Here is a 19,695-nt window from a genome sequence, read left to right as displayed (position 1 = left end):
ACATATCCAGTCTCCTGTCATTTTTGCACTGACAGTAAGTTTTGGACTGGGAGCTACAATAAACAAAAACAAAATACTGAAAGATTAGCTACAAATGTTTTAGCATGTGAACAACTACTGGTTTGAACATCACATGTATTTCCCCCACTGTTACATTGACTTTATGAATGTAGTGAGTGATTTCTGCAGGAACATCGAATGGAAGCTCAGCCTCCACCTGATAGTACACCAAAGAAACTGCTTTTTTGGGAAAGTCGGGGAAATGAGACACAACGTCTTGAGGAAGACCTGATGACAACACGTCTTCGTGAAATGGAGGCACTCACAGAATTGAAAGAACTCAGACTAAAGGTTATGGAACTTGAGACACAGGTATTGTGCAATATGTGTTTTAAAATTCTAATAGTTCTTTATGGCTCTGATGTCTCTGATGTAGACTGTATGTTAAATCCCCAATTCTGTATAATACATTATCTGAGTGTTCAATGTATTCTAATGGATAAAAGCTCTATCTTTACTTATTAAGTTTGTAAGATTTTATAAATTTTATTGCTGTGCTAGGCTTACCTACATTTGTACTAAAAGGTTTTGTACAAAAGTGTCTCCCTTGGAATAACAACTTGCCTTTTTTTGAGGCAGCTTCATCACTGAACTTTCCTAATGTGTTAGTTTTCCCATTTCAGTGCAGTTTATTTCATGGGTAAAGGACCTAGATCTTCAGTAAAACAAAATTCCTTGTGTGTATTTCTTATTCAGGTTATAGAGCCACATGAATATGCTCTTGAAAAAGATGTTATTTTTATAATAAAAATTGATATATCATCAGCAAAAAGACTGCATTTGTACAATCTACATTAGAAAATTACTAATCTATTGTTAGTGCAATAGGTTTGTCATTGTGCTAGATGCCAAGGATACAAAATGCACATGAAAATAAGTAACTAAGCAGTAATCACAGTGACAAATAACTCAGGACTTCATACAAATCTTTGCCTACCATGGAAAAAGTGTACATCACCAGGTGAACATTCTTCACAGTCTGACTCACAATTTATCATTAACCAGTTTTTGTTATATTTTACAAGTGTGCTCCTGATGCATACTGTTTCTTTTGGTCCTGGGAGTAGCAGAAGGTTAACACTGACAGAAAGCCTGTGAAAGACAAAGGTCAGAAGCAGAGTTCTGGTCTGCAGCATAGTTTAATTTTGCACATTTATCAGCAGCAGTGCACAATTCCATTGTGACTTAAATGTTCATTTCAAAAGACACGAGAGTTCAGACATTGGTAACCATACTTGCAACTAAATTACTCTTAGTTTCAAAATTAAGTGATTTTCTCTTCAAATATTTACATTGATGTTCAGGTAAGCTGGTTTCCGTTATGCACTTCCGTACATTTAAAGTTCTCTCCTGTGATGAAGTTGAATGCCCTGCCACAGATAATGTAGAGGTAGATGTGCAGATTAGAGACAAAATGTAAAATATGGTTTATATTTTTTCAAATGCTCAGTACCTAGCAAATGAAAGCCTATGGTGGATTATTGTTGATACGCCTTTTTTTTTCCTAGGTCCAAGTAAGCACAAACCAGTTGCGACGACAGGATGAGGAGAAAAAGAACCTTAGAGATGAACTTGATCAGGTTATGACACGTGAACGAGAATTACAGTCAAAGCTCAAAGAACAGCAGAATAGATACTCTGATCTTGAATCAAAGGTGTGTGTATATTTTTTACTAGTGTTAATGTATCAGCCTTGTTGATGTACGATAGCTCTCAGAATTCTGACTTTTATTTCATTGCTAAATCGAAAAAAAAAAATTATCAACAAGAAAGGAAACATTTACAAGGTGTCCTGTTATACTGACCACTCCAAATGACTCTTTTTAAATAAAAAATTCACCAAAGAAATGTTGGTTAGCTGCCAAGGAGATGTTGACCAGGAAGACTGCCTTCATTGTAACTTTGTTCTTTATGAACATATGAACAGTAGCACACCTTTTTTAAGTAGCACCCTATATTTTTTATTTGGTAGTACATTTCATTTTCAAGACCTTTGTACTATTCACGTAAACATGATGTTTTTAAAACCATGATACAAAATTGACTTTGACCCTCCTGCACGACCACACAGTGCAGTACAGTGTGCAGTGCACTGCTGCACAATGCACTACATTACATGGAGTAATGTAGCTCCTCCACTTGCAGCAGTTGACAGTAAACTAATGGCAAAACAAGGAAAATGTATACCAGTCAGATTTCACATATTGGAGAGTGATGTGTTTATCTGGCTATCTAATTGGTCAATAAGTGAAACATAGCATAGTTTCTGTGGTCGCCTATGTTACTGTTTCTGTGAGGGCCATTCTTCCATGGTCACAGCACAGCTCTAAGCCACGATGTCGGAGAACAAGCAACCAGCCCAAACTGGCAAATACACTAATCCGTTGTCCCATCTTACAGATATGCAGCACCCATGTACCTTGTATTATCTGCATGTGTTAATAGACAGTTCTCCCACAATTTGCTGTCACCAAAACTTTACTGCTAATAAAAAAATCTACTAAATACCATAACAATCTTTAATTGTTTGGGAGGACGCAGAGTGCAAGCTGTCATTTTCTATAAAATGGTGTTTACATCCCAAGGGTCAGTCACTTTTGTGTTACATTTCTAATAGTGTAATGTTTATGTGAATGGTATAGTGTGATACATTTGTGAAAGAGTCTTGAGAATGGGAAGCAGATTTTAAAAAAGTGGTGTTTTAAAAAGGTGTACTGCTGTTCATCTCTCTGTAAAGAACAAAGCTGCAAGAAAACAAGTACATTGGTTAATGCCCCCTTGTAGTTAAACATAATTTGTTTGATACATTTTTTTCTTTTTCTTCTGGACAAAAAGTTAATAGGGGTTGTCAAGATAAATAATATACTTTGTATACAAATGCTATAAACAAAGGTACCTAGCCAACATTTACATTCTACAATTACTGCAAGTTAACACAAAAAATAATCTATTTTTGACAATGTAATGTAAGTAGATAGATTAAAAATGTACTCAACAAGTGGTGGCAGGAGAACACACACACAGATAGATATAAATAAAGGTTTTATGTATGCAAGCTTTTGGAGACAGTGGCTCCTTCTTCCAGCAGAAGGGTTGGAGGGGAAGGAAGAGGGGTGAAAGAAAAGGACTGGATAATTTAGGAAAAGGGGTACAATTCGGAAAAGTCACCCAGAACCCCAGCTCACGGAAGACTTGCAGCATGAGATGAGAAGGAAAGACTGATCATTATGGACTCCACTGGACAAGATTTGAAAACCTGAGAGCTTAAAGATGGAAGACAGGGTAATGTGCAAGCCAGAGATTACTGCTAAAACATTGTGCACGAGTTAATAAGAGTGAAAACCAAGTGCATTGTATAATAATGAAAATAATCAATTATTGACAATATAAGATAAATGCCGTCTGGTAAGTGTCCCCTGACCTGGGGTTCTGGATGACTTTTCTGAACTATACCATTTTTCGTAAACCTCTCCAGTCCTTTTCCTTCACCCTTCTTCCTTCCTCTTCAGTTCTTCTGCCAGGAGGAGAAGCCAATGGCTCCGAAAGCTTGTAAACGTTAAACCTTTTTGTGTGTGTGTGTGCTCCTGCCACCGCTTCGTGAGTAGCTTTTTTATCTATCCACTTATATTTAAGTGCATTGTATGTATTAGAGGTAGCAGGGAGACTATGAAAAATGCACAGGTCAGAAAATAAAAGATGTATAAAACTAAACAGAGTGGAGAAAGAAGTAGTCACTTAAATCAAAGAAATTAACGTAAATAAAGGCCAGGCGGGTGGCGAGAACTAAGGACATGTAGCGCTAGTTCCCATCTGTGGAGTTCCAAGAGAAACCGGTGTCTGGGGGGAAGAATACTGGTGGCGCGTTTGGTGAAACAGGCACCAAGGTCACGACTGTCATGTTGTAGAGCTTGCTCTGCAACAGGATATTTCTCCTCATCAGCAATAAATGGCTGACAGTAAATGTGCCTTCACGTTATAAATACTTCTGTAAGAAAGGTGATACTATTTTCTTATATTTGAGCTTATTTTCACTATAAAGTTCTGTTAATACTTTAGTAGTGAAGGTAACAACTCACCAAACAGCAGAAGTGTTGAGTCACCAACAGGAACACAAAAAAAAAAAACGTGCATGTGCACTCACTTATACGGCTACATTGTACCAGCTGAACACACATCAAGACTGCAATTAGGCGAGTGGACTGGAGTAAGGGGCTGTGGTAGGTAGTGGGTGAGGGGAGAAAAGAGGTGGGAAGTGGGAGGGAGGTTAGGAAAAGAGTACATGACGGCTCAAAGGGAGGTGGCAGGCGCGAGATCGGAATGCTGGAGGGAGAGGCAGCAGGCACATTGGATCAGAATGTGACAGTAACTGGAGCTGGTGAGTCTGTACTGCGTGTGATGACCATAACAGTGATGAGGTGGAGTGGATTGGAGGGGAGAAACAGAAAAGAGGGAGGAAGACTGTTGTGAAAAGGGTGTGGATACAAGGATTAGTGGAGATTGAGTTCAGGAGAACTACAGTAACGAAGGAAGTGTTGCAATTTCGTTTATGTAGTTCAGGAAAGGTAGTGCTGGGAGAAATAATCCGGATGGTGCAGGTTGTAAAGGAGCCATTGAAACTGAGCATGTTGTTCTCAACAACATGTTCTGCAACCGGGAGATCAACTCCGTTCGTGGCTACAGTTTAGCAGTTAGAATGGAGTGAGAAGGTTGTGGATAGGATGTACCTTATTCCTGGGCATGATGATAGTCAAAGCTCTGATGAAGGACATGGTTCAGTTATTCAACTTTGGGGTGATATCAGGTGATGGTGTTGGTTCAGTTGCTCCCATCTGGGGTGATATTGGGTGATGATAGTGTACTCCATTGAAGTTGGTTCTTGGGTGTGGTGGGAAGGTTAGTGGTGTGTGAGGATATGGTGCAGAAAATTTACCATATTGTTAATGTTTGTTGCTGGAAGTGAGGAGAAACACGGTAGCTGAGTTTCTCATAAAATTGTTTAAGTGACAACCATGAGCTCTCTGGAACAGGATTGTGAATTAAACAATTGAAGGGCCAATCGATGCATTTGAATAACGGTGCATTTTCATTAAATTAATACACTAAACACAACATACTGATAGAAAGTTAAGACAAAATTAAACAGGCACTGTGAGGGACGAGAAAGAAAGCTCTGCCTGTATGCATGCAGTGTCAGCCACTTTGTAACCCCTACTTGAAGTATTGTCAGTAAATTACTTCATAAAATTGATTGCAGTAATTATAGTGGTTACAATGAGACTAATTAGTCTTCTGGTATTATCTACACTTTTATTAATCTTAAATATTATTTTCTTTGTTCCATAAGATAAACTACTTACAAATATCTCTCTTCTAGATGAAAGATGAGCTGATGATGGCTAGAATAAGGGATGCAGAACATACACAATGTGTCGCAGAACTTACCCAGAAAATCTCGGTTCTCGAATTAAAGGTTTGTTTTCTTATTTATGCATGCTGCTCAGCAAAATATTTAGTTTATTTGATGAAATACTCTTTCATAACTGGTAGAAATATTGAAAATTAATTAACTCAGAGAAACTATCCATGTTGTTATAGAACCAGGAGATGGTTGCAGAAGGAGAACTACGTAGCAACATGGATGACAGTGAAAAAGTTCGTGATTTACAAGACAAGGTTGCTGACCTCAAGGCTGAGGTTTGTAACATTGATATTATACATATAGCTGTTTTTCCAGTGATAGTGCATTGAATAGCCGCCAGCTTATGCGGTTTCTCTTACCCTTGCCAAGCTTTAACAATGGTAAACAATGTCCTTGCGCTTAATTTTGCACTGTGGAATAGTTTCCTTTTGCTTTTTTGACTGATAAGTGTTCTGTCTATTCAGTGTGATTATGTTCATCCAGTATCAGAATTTGCACTTTTTAGAATTGAAGTTTGTTTTTAATTTAATATTCCACAAAATTTGTCTGTGTTTATTGATAGTAGCTGTTTACTTTATTGTAGATGAATGCTGCTGATTCAGCAAGAACAGTGAGAATCTTGTGCAAAATCATTGTAAATGATTTTCATGCAAAAGTAATAAGCTTGGCAAACACGAATATTTTCAATTCCTTTATTTTCTTCATACCTACTCCAGAGGTGTAGTCCAATGTAACAACTTAAATTTTTGGGGGGGGGGGGGGGGGGGGTTGGGTTATCATTACAAACAGCCAATGTCTTCAGGTTTTTGAGGGCCTCATGTAAAGTAACTAATGGTGCATTGCTGCTGTCTTAGAAAAACCAGACCACAAATGTAGTGAACCATTTTCTTATTCTTAAACATAAGATTAATGTGTCAATTACATTCCCATACAGTTGCAGCTTGGGCTCTATATTGGGAAATTTTTAAAGAGATTCTTTCTAAAAAGAAGTTCCTTCGCATCTGTTTTGTGCTGTATATGATGCTGATATGTACTGGCAAAACTTGTTTTTATTCATATTGTTTCTGTAATGAAAGTTCATTATTGCAGGCCATTAATTGCTTCACTGTTGCATAAACATCTGAATAAACTGTGACACTTTCTTTTCTTCTTGTACTGCACAGATATTCCTTGGACCTTTTATTTAATCACTGCATAGATTTCACACTCTAAGTTGCATAACAGGTGCACTTCAATATTTAGAAGGATGTATGAATCATATGTTTTAAGTAGCTTGTTTGATATTGAATATCATAAAAAAAACTTCTGTGCATACAGAAATGCACAAGTACCAGCTTCTATAATGAACTTTCATTTATTGATAATCACATGTCACGATGCTTACCTTATTTGTAAATAACTAAAATGTCACTTGCTTATTGTAATGCACAGTGTTCTATTTTATTAAAAGAATAATAATCTGAGAAATTATTTTGTACGAGGGGTGCCTGAAAAGTTACTCGTTCACAAAAAGTTACATTTGAATGGAATAGTTGATTTTGTTAAGGTACCTGTACCTCATGGCAAAAAATATGAATTTCAGTATTACTTCTCAGAGCTTTGCACTTTTATTACTTACAAACCAGGTACAATGCCATGAATCCACCAGGTTCTCATTTTATTAATATCTAGCCAGGGAAGCTACCTTAATAAGGCCACAATAAGTTTCATTCATCATATCCATCTGACCTACTACTGTCTCTAACGAACATGATATCCACAGAGCATTAAAATGTAATCTTCCTTCATGTGTCTGTAAGTACTTGTGTAATGCCAGAACGTTACCAAGAACCGTAATTTTAGGTGATTCCATTACTTTCCTTTTCTTTTTTGTAACCTCAGTAATTTAAATTGTGAGTCCTCCATGTTTGGAAAGTTATCAACAGCAATCTCTTAAATTCTATTTTTCAGTGTGTAGAAATGAGGAGGCTGTTTTATTAGGCAAGTGTATAGTATTACTCAATATGTAGAGCTCTGTGGTTGTACCTTAATATAGTGTTTTTAAACTCTAAATGTTCTCAGAGTTTCTCAACACCTACTTCACACACTATGAGAAGCCACTTTAATATTAACTTTTTTGTCAACAGTTCATGAAAAACTGTTTATTCCAACTATTTGATGAAAACTCTCTTCACACTTAGCTCCATAGAAATTGGCAATTCCTACTAGATTTCGTAATATTAGTAGTTAAAGATTTTATCAGTGCACTTTTTTAAAACCATTATGTTCCCTAACTGCACAACGGCATTATTTATTAGAAAGTTGACATAAATAGCAGTTCCAACTCTTTTTTTTTTTTTTTTTTTTTTTTTTTTTTTTTTTTTTTTTTTTTTTTTTTTAAATTTCGGTTAAAAGTTAATCATGCAGACTTCTGCTCATATCCATCGGATCATGCATTATATGTAACTGTGCATTACTTTTCAGCTGCCTCTCGTATCATCTGCTGTACATGAGAATTTGCTTAATCACTTTACTGTTGTAATCTGAGAGTGATAACACTGTTGTTTTTGATTGGCATTCTTGTCATCATAAACTGCTTTATATAGTAGCTACATCTGAAACAGGAATTTAAAAAAATTATTTGTGTGTGTGTATATGTAGCTATACTAACACAAGCGTGTCTTTAGTTCCCCACGCCCACAAGCCCGGACGTTGAGCCCTGGAAATGGCTGGAGTAAGTGAAAAGACAGCTTACTTGCTTGACTTGGCTCCAATTGTTTACCTTCAGTTGCATGTATCATCTTACCTTTAACCATTACCATCCTAGTCCCTCATATGACCCTATTTTCTGCCAGTCAACATTCACTGTTGCATATTTTGACAGTGACAATCCTAGCAAATCAATATTGTAATCAATAATTTATGCAGGTCACTGGACAGAGCAAATTTATTCTGTTGATAGGAGAGCTGTACTGAGTAGATGATGCCATTTCTATTCTTAGCATTCATCACTGAAAGATGGCTGCCAATTGTTGTTGAGTAGCTGAGACTTTAGAATTATGTCCTTGTAATATGACAGCTATTTGTGAGTTGTGATTAGACCTTTTTGAAAATTCGGCAGCTTTTCTATTTAATTAGCAGTATGAATCAACTATACCTTCCCTACCAAATAACATACTATAAAATTGGTTAAAAATAGCAAATTTTCAGATATGATTAAATCTTGTTATAACTATTACTTTGAAATGAACGTTTCTTTGGTCATTCTTGATTATGGACTTAGATAAGTGTATTTGAAGTTATGAAACATTAAATGAACAGAAGATACTATGATTCACAAGCAGAATTCAATGAATGGAACTGGAACAGCTTGTGTGAGTTTCGAAACTGTCTGTTTCTCATCCTAACTGTTAGAACACATTTAAATGTGTGTGTGTTTTTTAATATGCTCCACGGGTAGTTGTAAATGTAATGTGCATTTATTACTTGGCATGATTTTAACAAGTGAGCAGTGAGTGTACATAAAGGTAGAAAAATTTAATTTTACATTGTTACACTACTGACAATTGGATTATGAATTACAATCCAGTATCAGAAAATTTTCTGTCATCATTGATCAGCATAAAATTCCCCTACATGTTTTGAAATGATAAAAGTATGAAATAACAGTAACAAGAATTACAGAATTGTTAACTGGTTATTATACAAACACTATATGACACAATTACGCTGTATACAGATGTTTCCAGAACCTTATTATTAATTCCTAATTTAATAGGATTCTTTTGATAAAAGTGAACAATAACAATGATGTTGGTATCGGTTGTGTTTTCTACCACAGGAAGAAAAATTTAACCATAACAATGTAATTGAAAAAATGCAATGTATTATTTGTAAATCTATAAACCCATTGAATATAAGTATTACAAAACTGGGCTCCATCACTGCAAAACTGGACCAGAGAATGAAACTGATGGACCGCCTGTTACAGCTGACTTGAATGTCTTGGTAAAAGTTATAATTAAAATGAAGAAAAATGCCTGATGACTGGCAAACTAAAACACACACATTTTCAATGCAAATTTTAGAAAAGAATAAAAATATTTGTGGTCCACCTCCTTAACTGGCAAGTGAAGGTTCCTGGTGAGATTCCCAGTACTGCCAGGGATTTTTCTGTGCTGGGAGGGCTGGAACAGGGAGCACTCAGCCTCGTGGTGCCAGTTAAGGAGCTGCTAGAATGAGAAGTAGCAGCTCAAGGTCACAAAAACTGACAACAGCCAGAACATCGGTGTGCTGACCCATGCTCCTCCATACCGCATCCAATGACGTCATTTTTGGAGGATGACACAGCGGTCAGTCTGGTATTCATGGGCCTGGCAGGACTTATGAACAAAGTTTATTTTTATGGTGATATTTGTAATCAGCAAAAATATGATCTCTAAGCTACAGAAAATTCTATAATAAGGAGTTGTCAGATTTGAGGAAACATTCATATTTGCAGTGAGGAAAGATAACACACCTTTTATACAGTTACTGGTAAACTAGTGGGAAGTTATATGAACAAGAAGTTGATTAATTTTCTCAGCCATTTAAGTTGCTTGAATTCTCACTTCCCCTTCTATTCCAGTTACCTTTACTTCTTGATTTCTAAAGAAATAAGGTATAGTTTGAGGCAAGTGCTAGTGGTAGAAGGGACAATAGGAAAGGGGGGGGTGTGAAGAAAGAGAGAGAAGAGGCTGTGGTAAATCCAGCTGTATAAATTGTGATGTAATTTCATAATTGAATATTGGGTACTGAAGCAAAGTCAATCGCTACACTTGGCAACAAAATCCTTGACCCTGACCCCAATTTATATCCGGTGTATTCCATTTTCTTTTTCATCTACATAAGACATATTTCTAACAACGGTACAAAATTGGTGATGGCTTACAGATACCATAGGTATCTTACAGGCCTCCTAAAATTGTGTTTTAGGGTTCCTCTAATAAACTAATGCTTCAAATGTTGAAACCATTTTAATACAGGGACCCTTATTTTGCTATCCAGAAATGAGGGTCTAGAATGGATAAAAATCATAAGAGGATAATACATTGCATGGTGAACCTACTCCATTGACAAATTCTAGAAGTATATTATGGATTCACAAACGAATCTCTTGTACAAAAATGACAGTTTTGAAAACTAACATTTGTTCATCAAATGCTGAACGTCAAAAGATGATCATCTCACACTGTAACCCAGCCATATTAACTGAATTACTGTTACTAAAAGATGAATAATAACATTAAATTCTCCTTAGTTTTGGAAAGTATTACAGCTTCTTAGAATTGTAAGACCTGTTTAAGAGTCAGCACAAAAATTCCTTTAATTTTTTTTCTTTTTTACACAGTGATTCTCCGTAATTTTAAATTTCATGAAAATTTCACATATTTTATTTTGCTAAGATGGCAGACAGGGTGGTAGGTTATGATAGTGGACTCAAGTGTGGTTGCAACCACTTTAACAGATATTCAAACAAATTTGATATGCAAAAGAAAAATTTTTTAAGTTAATACCAGTATAAATTAATTATGTCATTAAGTACATGTTAATACTTTGTTTTTGTCACCTCACATCCCTTAAACTGGTGGGGAGAGGGCTGTTCTTAAATATATTTGTGATAGATGCCAAGTGTCACTTCGGAGTGAATTGATGGTGTGATAGGTCTTGTCAACCTGCAGTGCTTTTAATTTCTGTGAATGCTATTCAAATGTTGGTTGGCAACCATGCCCAAACATGTCCAATACCAGTTGTTACTGTGATCATCTTTGTTACTTTAGAAAATAATTACGTGCTGTGAAGAAATGTTTTGATCTACCAGTATTTACATGGCACAAGTTAGAAAAACTGATCGCACACACAAACTCTGGAACCAGAAACTTGGAATCAACTACAGCCATCAAAATAAATCGCATAAAATAAACAAGTTTGATTTGTGACATGATTGAATTGGGGCTCAGATATCATTTATGTCGGCCCCAAGCATATGTGACATCATGAAGTGGAGTATTTGTGGTTGGTTGAATATAATATTACTTAAAGTGGTATCAGCATTGGGAGTTATCATTCAGAAATGTAGAAAACAGATGTTGGAAAATACCAGGTAAAATATTCTGGAGTTATGGGGGTGTGTTGAGAAAATGACTGTGATATACTTCTTCCTGAGTTCATATCATGAAGATGTTAAAATCATTACTCTCAGTTTCTGGGAGTTTTTGTATTTTATCAGCTTGTAATTTTCAGTGCTAAAAATTGATTTAAGTAACTTTGTTCGCCATTATAAGTTTTCAATTTTGTCATCACACCGAAAATTATCTGATAAAAATCAGAAAATTTTCATGAAACATTTGAAGTAAACTTCGATGTGACGTGAAGGTATAGTGATCTAAAACTAGTTGAAAAGCTTACGGACAATGAACAGTTGGAATAGAAGATATGTGTGAAGTAAAGATTGTAAGATCCTTTGTAATGCTGTGTGGCTTTCACCTCTGTCAGAACTTCACAGGTGGTTTAGGTTCATATTACATTGTGGATTATGCCATCAAATTTCTGGTGGGCTCTTTCACACCTTGGAGAAAGTCAAATATTCTTCAAAGTTGCAATATTTGCTGTATTTTACAAACCATGGATGTAAAATATAATGGTGGAATTGTATAAAAATACAAAGTGTTGAATAAGGTTTTATCTTTCTGAGACTATTAATGTTGTATAGCAGTGTGAACTTCTGCCACTAGGAGTGTCTTCATGTGTGTGGTTCACTTACAATTCGTCAGGCTTGGTTTACGTAAACGCAAAGGTATGCTGGGTCTTTGTTGGATTTGGTATGCCATGTTCTACTCTTCGAATTTTGAAATGGTTGATTTGAAGAGTTTCAAATTAAGGAATCACACTTAATTTGAAGGGACTTAAGATGAAAAATCTTTTAGGTCTGAAAGAAAACTCTGAATCTTCTGAGGGTTGACTTCATTGTAATTGACCTTAATTGTGCAAAACTCCAAAAACAGTTGTATGAAGTATCTGTGAAGATAGACCATACAGAATCCACAATGTTACTATATATTGTTAGATTGTCATACAGTAGTAGTCAATATATTTTGGCAGTAGAACTGAACATGGGAAAATTGTTATGCAATTTGTTTCTCCTCTTTTGAAATTAGATCAGAGAACTGATTAGGTTTAGCAATGTATGAGCTGCAACCAACAATTTACAGCCTGCCAGTTATTAATAAGAAGACAGTTAGGATACTGAAATGAACCAATGGTCTTTCCAGTGAATGTTGCCATCAGGTAAGATGGTTCACTGTTCAAAACATTTTACTTATATTCTGATGGAATGAATATCAAATCCAAATCTGAATTCTCAAATTCAGATGTTCCATGATTTCCCCAAATAACTAAACATGAGAGCTAGGATGGTTCGTTTGAGAAAGTCAGAACAAATTTTCTATTAAATCCTTTCAAGTGTGCACCTATAGTCTGTCTCCAATGACTTGGTCATCAGTTAGCATTAAACCTGAATCTCCTTACTGTGTGAGATATCGAAAAGTACCTTTCATCATTGTGCAGTTAGTTGTGGAATTAGGACTTCAAAAAGGGTGCTAAGATGCTAAGACTTAATTTTGGCAGTGTATACTTAGTTTTAATTCTGTTGAATTCAAATGTTTACTAAAATGATCATGAGGTGTATAAGATACAGCATACTTTTATATCAGAATCAAATGTAAAACACTTTTCAAAAATATAGCTGGATTGCATATTTTGTAATGACTTCAAAAGAATGACATTGACGTATGCAAGCATTAGCAGTTTTTATGATGGATTGTGGTCTAACTATGGATAGAAAGGCAAAGAATTTAATTTCTAATAAAGGTGAAACAAACACCATCACTTCTGTTTTAGCATACTCACGGGCATTTTGAACTGTTGTATGTGACGACTATTTTTTCTTACAGTTCTCATTGTCAACACTACTTTCCCCCTTCCTTGCATAGTTATCTTTCCATCCAGTATGGCAGTGTCTGTTTACATGCACCGTAATAATATATATATGTTGCATGCAAATTTAAAGAATAGTTCTTTAATATCATTTTAAAGTAAATACTTCACGAGAGGACTAATTTTGAATATTGTTAATTGGCAGTTGTATTTTGGAATGATTGTCTATACATCATTTTCATGCTAATCATTTTTTGTTACTAAAGAAGTCAAGTTCCTGCACTTTTTTATGTGACAAAATTGGATCTGTCTTCTGGATCAAGAGTAAGATTAAGGTTTTATAATATCAGAATATTCTTTCAAATTGTTTGGCTATGACAGAGTAAATCACAAGATGCCTTCCCTCAAAATTTAATTACTATGTACAAAGTAGTTCGTCAGTGGCCACAGCAAGCTGAGACACATTTCCATCCAGGAAAAACTGCTAAAACTGTGGTTTGTGGGAGCTGTATTGTTGTAAAACTGTGTAGTGACCACAATAGATAAATGACAGTATTACTCAATAAAATTATAACCAATTTGTAGGTTAATCTTATTTCCTCATAAAATAGTTTTTGTAATGAATTTTTAAAGGTATCACAAAATGTATGGACCATAAGAGTAATTATGCATTCTGAAAGAAATTTCTTATCAGGTCTGAATAAAATCTTGGAGCCAAAAATAGTTTGATTGGCCAGTGTATTTGGTTTATGAAGATGGTCCCGCAGTGTTAAAAATGTATCATGTAAACTATTGAATGTGATGTGTTGGGACAGGATTCATATAGTTTCAGAAATGAATATTATGAAACTAATCTTGGAAAAAATCGAAACACAATACATTTAAAGAACTCAAGTTCATTTTTTAAATAATGAGTTTAGGTTATCTCGTATTCCTCAATCCCTGATCAATCTTACACACAGTACTGTTTGATTAGTTAGTTGTGTCAGATTTGTAATGCCTTCCATTGACATTGCCAAAGTAAAAGGTGGAAAAACATCAAATGTTTGTTATGTAATGCATGCCTGTTTGTAGTACAGTGTGAAGGGAGATGTGCCACTATTGTAATAAATGTAAGTTATTAGATGTTGGTTTTCTGTTTTGTCATCTAATGTACCCCTAGGTTATGGGCATGCACGGATTTGTTGCCTTATGTTTCTGTTGCTATGCAAAGAAAGGTTCTTTGAGAAATATGTTTTGTTTCTGAAATGATTTCTTATTTTAGTTAAATTTATCTCATCCCTGTAACAGTTAATTGGAATCAAAAACTGTAGTTAGTAGCAAAATTATAAGACTTTCGCTGTTGCAGAATGATGATTATCTTTACTTTCATTATTGACTGATCCATTTTGTGTGTGAATGTCTTAAAAGGAAGATACAGAATCCTGAGCTTGCATGAGGAGCAGTTAAATGCCTTCTGCTCATATACCATAGATGTTTCATTACTAAGATGCATCCTTTGCTTTAAATTCTCTTCAAAGACTAATTGTATTTCTGATGTCACATACTCACTGAGTCATCATTTGAAATCATTGTAAAAGAATGGCAGTTAAAAGCTGTGACAGTGGCTCTATGGTACAAATGGTGTTGAGTGGTGAAAGGGTAAAGTGCTCTCCGTATTAGAGGGAAAATGTTTTCTTTTGGTCGTACTGCAGCCACTATAATTTAGATTTTCAGTGGTTTCCTCATATCTTTGCGGTGTAGGATAAAATAATTCTTCCAACAAAGTTTCAGCTAACTCCTTTTGTTCTTATAAATGTTCCATCTGATATTATTTTCTTGGAGTTAATACACAGACAAAAAATTATATAAACCTACATTTGATAGGTGACATTCTGAGTAGTAAGTAGAATAGGCCAAAAAATTCTTGATCTTAGATTTTGGGATGGATAGATAGTTACTAATCACATAGAGGAAGCATTAAGTCGCAAAAGAACTCTGGTTCTTTGAGGAATGGCAACTCGAGCAAACCCTTGTGAGAAATATATTATTAGAAGCTAACAGTGGTCACTTTCTATGATTTTCCTGCTTAACAGTGTCTGGCCCTGCATTAAGACTGCAGAAAGTTACTGTCACAACTCTACATCAATTTATTAAAAATTATGTTTAAATGTGTAACATCCCGTGGACCAAAAGTGGCTTAGATATTAACCTCAGTTTCACCAAACCCAGTGGAAGGATCTGACCATGTTCTCAATGCCAGAACTACTTCGGAATCACGTAGTGAAGCTGCAGAAAACCTGAAGCAGTGTGGTTGTTTTAGGCCTTTAAACTGTCTCTTTCTGAGTATGTTTCCATTCGCTGCCACATCACTCACTTCTTTTTTTGGTGTAATTATCCATATAATTTCATAGTCGAATGTAAGTTACCCATGGCAGCGTACAGAAAATAGTAGTAATCATGTTAATAATTAAGTTTTGTATTGTTTGTTACATTATTGCAACGGTATTCCTATTTTACATTGAGTGTCACAGTATTAATTAAAATCTGCACACAATTTTCAGATCATGAGGCTAGAAAGCTGGAAAGAGCGGTGGACAGGAGGTACCCGATCACAAGCCTCACGCTCAGCATCAGTGGATACAGAGAGTGAGCATGATGAGCCATCTGATCTTCATCTCCACCTTAATGGTAGTGGCAGTGAAGCTCCAAGCCCTGAGGTCTGACCATGGCCGCTGGCCGGCAGGTTCGGCCTGATGCCCAGAAGGCTCACCACCGTCCGCACAAACTGTATGTGCAACAGCACTTTCGTTCTTTCAGCAGAAGCTGGAACTCCTCGCTGACCTGGAAGGATAACTTGCAGTGTACTCAAACTTTTAGGAATTGTTTGAGAATGGCATCTAATTCTCTCGAACTGAACTGGACTCGGTAGAACTGCAGTCACCTTCCTGCTAATAAACAATGATGTTATGTTCCTACAAACAAATCATTGTGTATTTATAAGTAAATGTCAGCAGTTATCCTCAGCACACGCTGACATCAAAAACTTTTTTCAGGTTCAGCGTAGCAGATCCACTTTACAGATCTTTGCAATGAACTTGATATTCATGTGATTATTGACTGAATATTAATCAACGTTTCGATAGACTTTTGAGCTCTGTTAAATCCATTATATAAAATTTTTCTTTTCATTACTGTGGTTCACTCAGATTTGAGGTTTCTTAATTTCTGATGTTATTGTGATAATTGTAACAACTGTGTAACTTACAGTCCTGCCATTGTTTGGTTTCTATAACTCTAATTTATAAGCTTTATACTATCCAAATCTGCAGCTTCTTGAGACTAAAGAGCTTTGTATAACTGATTTTCCAATGTATTAAATTTTGTTCCTGTCGTTGTTTGGCTTCATGGCAGCTGTGACTGTTCAGCGATTTATGATGAAGTGGGCTTTGTTTAGGTCAGTTCCTCAGTTCATGAAAGAATATTGGTCCTGTTGTTCCAGCATGAAAATATGAAGTGATATTTGGCTTTACATAATCTATTTCACTCTTCTCAGAGGAGCATATTTTTCATATTTGTATTATTAGTTGCCACTAGGGGGGAGGGGAGGGGGGGAGTATGACACAATCTTATGAAATACTATGCAATCAGTTTTGAATAAAGCCTTCCTTTTATGGAATTAATTCTTGTGTGGCAGTGAGATAGTTGCTAAGATCTAGTAGCCATTATTTCTATGATTATATTTTGATTTTTTGTGCAAACTTAAGTACTGCTCCAATAATCACTGTTACTCTATATTCTGCAATACGGGAACTAATAGACATCAAACTGCTGTGATTTCAGAAGCATCTGTCAGATTTATTTGAGACAACATTAATTTTTCTTAAGAGCATACACATACAGAATTCATAACGAAATGGTGCTATTTCTGTAATAAACTAAATTTTTCGTTGGTGTTGACACCCGTTAAAAACAAAATTATAATTTAAAGCAGGAGTTTTTGTGGAATGTTAGTTAAGACACCTATTTGTCATTTTTGGTGACTTGCTTTCAGTGGTTAGAAATGCAGCTGAAGTCAGCCTTTTGTGTACTTAACAACAAAAATTATACTGTCATTGTGAAAAATGATTTGTCTTGAATTTTGTGGATAGCCTATTTAGTGTTTGATTGTCAGAATACAAATAGTGTGACTTTCATGACATCAGTCTGAAAAATAGTGATTTACTGCATGGGAACTGAAAACATTTGTTCCTGTGCTTCAAAATGAGAGGACCAGGAAATAACTGTGCATTTGTCAGTGAGTCTGTGTGACAGTATTTTCATTCTGTGCTGTAAACTATATTCAATGTTTATATGTGTTACATGTGTCATGTGTAAATTATTTAATAACACTTATTAGATGGAGCAGCCAGAAATGGCTGTAGTTAGGCCGACAGTGCAATGATTGACAGGATGAGACAAGGTGCTGTGATACATATGTTTACCTGTATATGTGGCTACTGTCTACAGTGTTATACAGCCATGCCAAATTGCAACATTGTGGTTTCAGTATTATCACTGTGTACTTGATAGTTGATTTTGTTTATAGGTGGATATTAGCAGCAGGATTGGTAATACTCAAGTAAATGTAGTGGTTTTTACATTTAAAGGAGAAGTTTAGAACTGCTGATCTTTTAAAAACTTTTGTTTGAAGTACTAAATGTATGCAGGAAGTGTCATTGTAGCAAAGTTAATATATATCTCATTAATTTGCATAGCAAAGGCTGTTAAATCTACATATTCAACAATTTAATTTAGAAATGTACTTACTTTTTTAAAACAAGCATTTAGAACTGTTAATGATATTTAATACTAAAGTGGCATCCTGTTTGTTTTAAAAATCTCATTCATTCCAAAAAGTGAGTAGTACTCAGCCTTGATCAATGCAGTGGTATCAGTTCCAGAATTAGCTTAATATTTTAGCTACTAGGCATAGGCAGTACTTCAACATTTTTTTCTGTACCTGTTCTGATTAGTTGTTTGCTTTCTGTGTCTCATTTGTAAATTAATTACTGTTGAAAATAATGGGTCCATTTCCCTGCAAGAGTGGCTGGTGATTTGTTTAGTCAATAAAAAAAATTTAAAAAAATGAAAGGTTTGTGATTAAGCTTTGCCTATCCTTCATGACATAATGGTTCTGGATTTTATGATTATCTTTTTAAAAAGTGCAGTGTTAATTTTAGAATGTAACTTCATATTGCAATAGCAGTGTTACAGTAGGCTCTCCCGCAGAAAGCCACAGTGATACTGATGCATGTTTGTGTTACTGAGGCAACAAAAATGAGTAATTCTCCTCTAGTCTTTTGGTTATGTCACAGAAATTGGTGCTGCTGTGAATAATTACAATATTTCCACTTACAATCTATGAACCACCAGTTTTAAAAATGATGATAACCTGAGTGTGATAAAAAGAAGCAAGCAGAAACAGTCAGTGTCAGAAAAAGTCTGTGTAAACATGTTGACACTGTACAAAAGTTGTTTACACACCCAGGAAAGACATACAGTATACAAAGTGATTAACATGTTGGGCAAAAACAAAGTAAAGTCTTGATTCAGCTAATTATAAATGTAGGAATGACTGTACAAGTAAAGTGAATGCTGAAGAAGTGAAGGAACCTCACAGATCATGTGAAAGTATAAAAAAGCAAGAAAAAACAAATAGCTTCACAGTGCATTTATGAGGATGATGATACCACAATTTTCACAAGAAAGATCATTCTCCCAAATTAAACATTAGAGAATTGCAGCATATTGAAGAGTGGGCCTACAGACATTACTTTAATGAACATTTTGATCTGTTTCTACTTGCTCGAAAACATGTGAATAATTTAAAATTGACTGAAAATGAAGGACAAAGGAAAACATTTCAACAGTGCTCCTGACCTGAACTCGGGAAGGTAGGCGCAGCTAGAGAGAGCCTCAGAAAAGCAAAGAATGAAACAGTGGAAACATTTATTTTCAGTCTTGACTTGGTGAAAACAGTTTTACAGTGATCCGTAGGTCTTCATACACCAGAGATGCTACCCTGTCATTTTCTTGCTGTTTCCGCTGCAATGCTCAACTCCTACAACAGCTGCAGACCACTGTACAGTTCTGGAGATACAATTAATTAGGTCACAGGTTTTGTTTTGATGGCTAATAGAGGGGGTCTTAAGTTTTTCATCATTAGTAGTAGTAGTTGTCATATTTAATATTTGGACTGCCTTATCACTGTCTTATTTATTTTTCATTGTAGAAACTCACAG

At 35.4% G+C, this 19,695-nt stretch overlaps 1 protein-coding gene across 2 annotated transcripts in view; it reads left to right on the top strand.

Moving 5' to 3' along the window:
* Window positions 1-18,539, top strand: part of LOC124712983 (ecotropic viral integration site 5 ortholog) — a 169,082-nt gene extending 150,543 nt beyond the window's left edge. Inside the window, exons 14-19 of one of the 2 annotated variants that reach the window (XM_047242915.1) lie at window positions 190-372; window positions 1,569-1,715; window positions 5,435-5,530; window positions 5,656-5,754; window positions 8,146-8,192; window positions 15,976-16,113. In XM_047242915.1, the coding sequence (XP_047098871.1) occupies window positions 190-372; window positions 1,569-1,715; window positions 5,435-5,530; window positions 5,656-5,754; window positions 8,146-8,192; window positions 15,976-15,982 (579 nt within the window). In that variant the 3' untranslated portion in view covers window positions 15,983-16,113. Of the gene's footprint in view, window positions 1-189; window positions 373-1,568; window positions 1,716-5,434; window positions 5,531-5,655; window positions 5,755-8,145; window positions 8,193-15,975 lie in introns of both variants that reach the window. The other variant, XM_047242914.1, reaches the window with a different exon arrangement.
* The last annotated feature ends 1,156 nt before the right edge of the window (window positions 18,540-19,695 follow it).

Source organism: Schistocerca piceifrons, chromosome 1 (genome assembly GCF_021461385.2).
Source record: "Schistocerca piceifrons isolate TAMUIC-IGC-003096 chromosome 1, iqSchPice1.1, whole genome shotgun sequence".
Lineage (NCBI taxonomy): Eukaryota > Metazoa > Arthropoda > Insecta > Orthoptera > Acrididae > Schistocerca > Schistocerca piceifrons.
This window is presented reverse-complemented; position numbering and strand designations above follow the sequence as displayed.